Source organism: Phaseolus vulgaris, chromosome 5, assembly GCF_000499845.2.
Source record: "Phaseolus vulgaris cultivar G19833 chromosome 5, P. vulgaris v2.0, whole genome shotgun sequence".
Lineage (NCBI taxonomy): Eukaryota > Viridiplantae > Streptophyta > Magnoliopsida > Fabales > Fabaceae > Phaseolus > Phaseolus vulgaris.
In genome coordinates this window covers 29589422-29598088 of record NC_023755.2, presented here as the reverse complement: position 1 = coordinate 29598088, position 8667 = coordinate 29589422, and the positions used below count along the sequence as shown (strand labels likewise).

Below are 8667 nucleotides of genomic sequence, written 5' to 3'. Positions count from 1 at the left end.
AGTCAGGTGCAATTGGTAGGGTGGAAGAAGTATACTTTTTTTTTTCCCACATATAATATTATTTTCAATATTTAAAAAAATATACGTATATAACTCTCTTTCTTTATCTAAAATTTCAAATTTTTATATAAAATAATAAAAATATTATTTTTATATCATCAATCAATTAGAGGTGGTATAGCGTCAATATATCATTCCTTAATATTAAATCCTCAACCAACACTCTTTCTCTTTTATTGCCCACTAGAACTATTTTTGACATGGTGAGAATTCAGTTTCCAGAAATCGAATTTTCATCTTCATCCGGATTTTGAACATCCACTAAAAAACTATTTATTTTTTCATTCTAATATCGGAAATAAGAAATAAAAGTTCAAAATCGTCCCCAAATTTTGTTCTATCAATAATCAAATCCCATGAGAATTCAGTCTGTCGCATAATTAATTTCGGATGAACATCCATACATCAAATTCGAAAATTGGAAACTGGATTTTGAACATCCACCACCGAAAAACCAATTTTTTTTCACTCAACTACCAGAAAATAAAAAATAAAAATAAAAAACCACTCCAAAATTTGGCTCAACAGTAACTAATTTTCAAAAACATAATTATCGTATAATTAATTTCGAATTAACATTCATACGTGAAAATCAAAATTATATTTTTCCCAAAAAACTAAATTACGTGAAAGTCAAAATTATATTTTTTACAAACTAAATTTAGATCATCATCTGAAAGACTATTTTGAGCTTGACTATTATTATAAAAAAACACTCTTGGAATTTTTTTTTTTCAAATAGAAATTGAAGGTGAGAGTTCGATTTTTGAAAAACTGAATTTTCACCATAATGAAAAAAAAAAGTGCTAGTTGAAGAAATAAAAGAAAAAAAAAGTGCTAGTTGGGAATTTAAAGTTGCAAATAATGTTATTTACGGAAAAAACTCAACACCTGTAACAAGTGACATCATTTGCAGCTACACGTAGGAGATCTAGGCACATTCATGAAGTAAATATTAAATTTCCTCACTCATTGTTTACTAATGAAATTATTTTCTACAATTTCATCCTTGTTCTTCTTATTTTATCTTAATATTATAATTATATATATTTCTAATTATATAGAAGGAATCTACCTTTCAAGAGTCTGCAAATGTTCAGACAATGCATGAAGAACCATTATTAGAAAGTGGACTTACATTTTGTTGCATTACATCATCATTGCATTTCTTGAAAAGATCAACGCTTTTTGGAGGGACGTAAAAGTAAGTAGAGCAAGATGGCAATGGCCAAAGATATCAGTGTAACCTTTTTACGAGTTGTAAGTCTTTGAAATATATGAGGTATATGAAAATGATGATCTTTCTTAGGGACATCATCAACAAAATCTTCTCAGTACAAAATGGCATGGGATTAGGTATTATGGGTGGTCCGATAGCGGGTGACACGATAGACCCAACACAAACACTTGCTAGGATAGACTCGAAATGGCTCTGATACCATATTACGAAGTGGACTTTAAGTCTAACTCAACCCCATAAAACCGGCTCAATAAGGTGAGGTTTGCATCCACTTATATACAATGAAAGGCTCTAATCTCTAGTCGATGTGGGATCTCCAACAACCATATCTATAATTCAATAACACATAACGAGAATTATTATATTTTTTGCATATAAACATAAAAAGAGTGTATCAATATAAATAAGATAAATATAAATAAGATAATAGTTTGAATGAAATTACTAATAGATAATCGTAACATATGAGTAACAAATCATATGTTCCAATCTTATTATATATATACAAAAATATTTTTACCAAAATATTTGATTTTTCGGTTTTTAAAACAACAATATCGATATACTTTTAAATTATTAGTTGGTTTGTTTAATTAAGGAAAATTTTAAATATAATATGTGGATGAAAGAATAATGTTTTTAGCATATGTTATTTACTTTGTGCGTGGGTTTCTTTTCCTTATTACAATCAGTCACATAACAAAAACTTATACCGCAGATTTGGATTTAGCATATTCCTAATTTCTATTAGCAAGAAAATAAACAGAAGGAAGAAGAAAATAGGAGTTCCATATCTTTTCATCTCTCATCACATTGAATCACATCACTCATTAAATTTCCTCTATCTTCTATCTCTCTTATTCTCACCAAGGTTTCTAACAAACATTGTTCTTCCCTCAAGAATCGAACACGTGAAGCAGGGTTGGCCTTTTTTTGTCATTTTCAACTATTTTCATGCATAGTAGAGTGCCATTTTTTGTGTACTGATATGTACCAGAGTCATGGTTATGCCTGATTTGGCTTCTCTGTCACATGATCCCACACATGTGTCCCCTGATATAAAATAATTGCTAGTCTCGAGGAACATGAAATGATCATAACGTACGTGCTTGCACTTTATAATTTCTTTTTCCACACCAAATTCAATGCTACACTAGATAGAGAGAAGAGAAGGATTTACTCACCTCTGCTGCAAAAGTAATAAACACAAGCGTACAATATAGTTTATGTGTTGTTCTAAAAGCAATTCCTTTCTTTCTTTGTCTTCTTTATCTGATGTCCTTGTGCAAGACACGAAATTGCTTCTGCTTCTATATTCTCTCTACCGGCTTTGCAGGTCTTATTCACTAGCTTTCCAAAGGAGGAAAGTGAGTTGATTCCTCGGCCGACTCATTTTTTCTTTCCAAGGTTCTTTTCCTCAACTTTTTCTCTCTGTTTTCTTGTGTGCATGTGTTTCTTGGTTTCGTACATGGTGATGAATGACACAGTGAATCTTATACAGAAAATGAAAATATGTTTCTTTGTTATTCTAATGCAAGCATCAAAACTTTCTTGGTCCTAGTTCTTGATCGACGTGACTGCTTTTGATGAATGCTGGCCTTGGCCTAACTGATAAAACTGAAATTTCTGTTTCTTTGATGGTCTGGTTTGATTGTAATTGCCGTCATATCAGCTATATTTGTTGGCAATTTCTTGCAATGTCAAGGACCACGACAAAACTATAACTATGATCAATTTCCTGCCATATCAAGGATCACGATAAAACTGGAACAGCTACTGTGACAGCAATTTAAATGCGACAATATTTTTTTATATTTCACTTTTATTTATCTCCAACTTTTAATTGACTATAGTTCTTCTTTCCAAAGACTAGCACATATTTTTGTATTAAATGCATGATTCTTTAGTTATATCATATTTATCGTTTTTCATTTTCAAATGCTGATTATCCATTAAGCAGTACTGTGAGAGGTTTTTTTGGGTTCTGCTGCAATGGTTTTCTTTCAATTTTTCAACTACATCTATGCTTGTGTATTTGGAAGAATTTCATCATAAGGAATTCTAGAAAAACAAATTAAATTTTTCTTTTCTAAAACTTCTTATGGATTAGTTCATCCAAAGAATAAACCACTTTTATAAATATAAGCCATTTTGTGCTCAGTGGTTCTATTCCCTACTTCTGATACAAAATTACTCTCGAATTCTTAATAATGTGAGTGTATTTTTCTTCCACGTGTTGCTGAAAAGGCTAAGTTTAAATGTAGTTTGTTGTTTGCTGTTTCACAGAAGCTAATTCTATGATACTCAAAGATCTAATGGAAGAAAAGCAGTTGAATTTTAACCAGCCACTTTTATCAGTGAGGCGTTTCTCATCAACAGTGGCCAATGAAACAGACCGCAGAAGCAAAACTAATAACTCATTAGCCAGACTTCCACGTCCTCCCACTTACCAATCAGAGTTAAAGTCAGTTCCAGTGAGGAATGGTGGAACGGTTCCTTTTGTATGGGAGAAAGCCCCAGGAAAACCCAAAGATGAAAGCCAGTTACAGGCACAAGCTGCTGAGCAGCCTCCCTTCGTCACTCCCCCACTTGGGAGAGTATCAGAAATCAAGCAACAATCAGTTTCTGAGATGAGAACTGGAAGCACCCTTTCCAACTCTAAAAGGGTTGCATCTTTGGATAAAAGAGTAGCAAAATATTCAAAAGAGGAAAATATGGAGAAGAAAAGTTCTTATTCAGATGATGGAGGTGAATCCTATAAAGACGCTCATGACACACTTTCCAGGAGTGAGTCATTCTTCGTGAGCTGTAGGGTGACTGGTTGGGAGGAACAAGAGGCTCAATCATATGGGAGTTTCTCAAGTGATCATCAACAAGCTCGTGATTTCAGGATTGATAGGTTCTTGCCTGCAGCAAAGGCAAGTGCATCTGGGGCATCACATTATGTGTACAAGAAGGCATTTGTTGGACAAGAACAACAAAAACAGAAAAAGAGAGAAGAGAATGAAGAAAGTTCACATCCCCTTAATCAGCATAGGCCAAAAGCTTTGCGAAATTACATTCAAGATATTGATAGGGAAGAAAGTGAAAATGAAAGTGATGACTGCAATGAATTTGAAAGATACACAACTACTACTTGTGGGCTTTTTCCTCGGTTCTGTCTTTTGAATCCAATACCTGGATTAAGAATGGATAAGGTTCAAAGAAATGCAGCTCATCGAATGCAAGCAAAATCAGGTGCTTCTCACATTGGATCTACAAAAGGGGTATTAATTTGTCTCTATCTATTTTCTTTGCTATTATTTCACTTTAGGTGCGGTTAATTGTTATTTATTTTCTTATTCTGCAGCAACTTAGAACTACCTGTGGCTTTACAGAAGAAAAAGAGATTTTGGATATTCTTGTAAAATCTAAACATGGCACTGATCCAAATCAAAGAGGTTGCAGCAAAATAGTATCCTGTGAGAGCACTCAACATGATGATTATGAAAGCCAAGTTCATGAGAAAACAATGTATGTAGATTCTGTACACAAGGTCACGTCTGAAACCAGTACCATAGGGGGTGATTACGAGACTTCTAGAAGAGATAGTGGCGTTTACAACAATCTTTCAGTAGATTCAAGTTGTAAAATGATTGGATGTAAGGAGATAAATTCAGAAAGTCAAGGGTATAGCAGGAGAAAAAATTCTAATAGCCTCAATCAAAATTCAGAAGTTGATTTGAAGAGCCAACTATCAGCCAAATGGGTTGATAAAGAATGTTCTTTGGATAGCTCAAAGGTGAGAAATGATGGTAAGATTGACTTAGAAAGCCAACGTTTTACAAAGTCAGGTCACCAAGAAACATCTGGTGCAAGCTGTTTTGGACTTCCTACTGTCCTACCTTCACTAAAAGCTCCATCAGAGTCTTGGCTTAAGCGCACTTTACCTACCATTTCCAAAAAGAACATGACTTCAGGGTCTAGCCTTATTGCAAACCTTCATGCAAAATGTCACTTCCAAGACAACATCATTGTACCCTAAGCCTAAGTGGGAAGCAAATGTTAAATCTTCCAATGTACATCATTGTCATCTGCAGCTCCCTGAGGTAATCTGATAATTCTTTGTTTGTGCATGTTTTGTGTAACTCTTATGTAGGAAATCAAAGTATAAAATCCCTCAATTTTTCAGGAAATACCAAACACCTATATCAGAAGCTTGAACTTTATGGATACAACAATTTTGGTGATGTAATTTTTGCATTAGTTTTCTATGTTCCTATCCTTCTGGTTGGGTGTTCCCCTTTGCTTTTATACCCATGATGAGGTGACTCTGTAAATCACTATAGCCTTTTGTATCTTTTTAATAATGTAATAATATACTGTTTCAATAAAAGTTGTATCTGTCATTTACACGAATCTTTAACGCGATCTGTTCGTGTAATTAACATTCATGCATTCAGACTTGGAACCTATTTGAAATTGTGGATCTCCTAGGGCAGCACTTCAATTCTCTGCCATTCAAGTAAAATTTAGTGTGTAAAATTAATTCAAAAAAAATTGTGCAGAACTAATTATACTGATAGTTATGCAAGTGAATTCGTACTGATAGTTATGCAAGTGAATTCGTACTGATAGTTATGCAAGCGAATTCGTACATTTTTTTATAAAACAATGTACCAAATATGAACCAAATTTATTCTCATATTATTTTTAGAAAATAGACTAATATACATTTATTCCTTTATCGATTTACTTTGAATCAAAATAATCATACTGCACTTATTTAAAATTAACTCCATCTATAGTTTTAACACGTTGGCAGTTTAAAATAGCTAATAACCAATCTTTTTACTACACAGTATGACAACTTTTATTTATCACTCTAATTATATATATATATATATATATATATATATATATATTTTCTTATTTCTCTTACCCTCGTCTGCCACTTGTGGATCTACTTAGTGTGTGGGCCAATTGCCTCCATACCATTTTATTGGCAAATTCTTTGACAATTTCTCCCTTCAGCATATCATTTATAACATGCATCCATCATAAAATTTAAAATTCAACATTGTTCTGATTTTATTTTTGTTTATTGATGCACAAATCTGGAAGTGATTTTTATACATTCTTAGATTTTGAAATCTAGAAAGTCATTTTTTATTTCATTTAAGTTTCCAGATGATCATATTCAGAAGTGAGTTATGAGTTCTAGATTTTTATATCCGGAATGGTGTGTTGTAAATGATATTGATGATTAAGATCCAGAACTCATTTATGTTTGCTTATGGATCTTGACATCCAGAAGGTCATTTATGTTGTCCAAGTAAGCTTCCGGATGGTGAAATCTAGAAGTGACATATTAGTTTCGGATTTATATATCCGGAAGGCAAATTTTTAAAATCATTAAGAACAAAACGGACATTTCACGTCAGTGTGTTGAGTGTAGGTCTGAATTGATATGGTATAGGGAGAATCGGTTATTTCTTTTCGCACTCAATCTTTTTTAACCTTCTCCTTATATAGTTTTAAATTTTTGAAAAATGTCATTTACTTTGGAAATGAAAATTAAGAATTGAAAAGAATACATTCTAGAAAAGTAGATTTGGAAGATATTATTGTGTTTTAGAAATAAAAATCCAAAAAAAAAAAATCAAAATTCCATTCTAGATAAAAAAATCTGCAATTAAAAAAATTTGTTAAAAAAATAATAAATCTGGAAATATATTTTGGAAAAGGGGGTTCATACATTATATGTACTCCTATTTTATCTAAGGAAATTTTCATCTTTTCATACTAAAATTTGGTGCAGTGATATGGTGCAGGAAGTAATTGCCCATTTTATTTGGGTGTTTCTTAGTGTACCTCCATAACTTATCTGTCACATTATAAGTTAGACGAAAGATCATTTTGTCTTTAAAAATATATATTTTGAATTTTATAATTTGGAAGTGTATATTTTTCTAATTGCAGCTTTTGAATTATAAAATCTAGAATATATTTCTGAATCTAGAAATATCTTTCAGATTTTATAATCTAAAATATATATTTTTTTCTTTAAAAAAAAAGCACATTTCAAATTACAAAATTCATAATTTTATGGATTCTATAATTTAAAAATATTTTATATTTCAGATTCCATAATTCAGACTAATTTTTTTATTATTCATTCCAAAATTGAAAACATCAATAAAATAAAAAATATTTTTGGTATTTTAGGAAGGATGGAGTTAAAAAAAACAACTATGGAGATACAGTAAGAAACAACCTTTTATTTTTTCAATATTAATATATTTAATGAATTTTATTTTTGCTTCATAAGAAGAAGTAGTTTTGTTTTCATCACTTTCCTTTCCTACCTTTTCATAATATTGACAAATAAAAATCATGCAATTTTTTGAAAATATAAAATAGTTTAGTATTGATATAAATGCAAAATTTTGTTTTGATATAAATGTCAAATTTATAAAAAAAGTTAAACTTTAATTCATTCTTATAAATGTCAACAATAAACTTTATAACTGAAACAACAAATATAAAATAGTTTAGAGAACAACTACAATTTATAAAAATATTGATATTTTAGATTATTTTGCATAACATTATAACCGTTCATCTTCTTCCTTAATAACGGTTCACGTTACAAAACTTGTCCGGTTCTCCGCCAAAATTTCAGGATCTTTGTGTTTTTCTTGCTGAGATCTTGAAATTTTCAGGATCTGAATCCTGTTTTGTTGCTTGAACTTGAAATGCAGTTTCTGTTTTTCTGAAGTGTTGATCTATAAAATAGTGTTGTAGCAACAGTAGGGTTTACTAATTTTGTATGCACCATTGTAGTAGTTTTGTAGAGTATAAACTCTGGAAGCTTTTGCGGACGTTAATGGTAGCTAGGTTTGAGATGAGGAGGGTTTAGAAAGAGAAGGTCCCATTAATTAGTGAAAGATGGCTAGAGAATTCCTTGCAATGTTTCATGGTGGCTACCAAGATGAAGTAATTAGGTATAACTCAGGGACCTTATTTTTGCTGGGAATCATTTTTCTGTCTCTTATGCTTATATCAATGATCATATTTTCTTGTGGGGTTGACGATTCCTACGACCAACATGCACGAAGAGCACCACCACCAATTCGTGCTTCAAGTAGATATACCAGCCGTCATGGTGGTGGTAGCACTGCGCATTCACGAAAATCAGAGCGTCGCATAAGTGGACTCGGTGGTGATGGCGGTGGCGACGGAGGCGGCGGTTAGATCAAATTTTTAAACCATGATTTGTGAGATTACATTTTCGGTCACAACTTCAAAATTTTGAGACTCTCATAATCATATACATCTCTATTGCAACAAGGTTTTGTCTGTTCCATATACTGTTAATTAATAAT

At 31.8% G+C, this 8667-nt stretch overlaps 1 protein-coding gene across 2 annotated transcripts; it reads left to right on the top strand.

Annotated features, from left to right (window-relative positions):
* The first annotated feature begins 2039 nt into the window (after positions 1-2039).
* LOC137835390 (uncharacterized) lies at positions 2040-5695 on the top strand. 2 transcript variants are annotated; one of them, XR_011085083.1, is made up of 4 exons: positions 2040-2707; positions 3587-4566; positions 4650-5388; positions 5472-5671. XR_011085083.1 is itself a non-coding variant. In XM_068643873.1 (3 exons), the coding sequence occupies exons 2-3, from the start codon at positions 3598-3600 to the stop codon at positions 5322-5324; spliced, it is 1644 nt and encodes a 547-aa protein (XP_068499974.1). In that variant the 5' UTR covers positions 2123-2707; positions 3587-3597; the 3' UTR covers positions 5325-5695. The 2 variants fall into 2 exon arrangements, 1 of the variants encoding a protein (XP_068499974.1); XM_068643873.1 differs by having other exon boundaries at positions 2123-2707; positions 4650-5695.
* The last annotated feature ends 2972 nt before the right edge of the window (positions 5696-8667 follow it).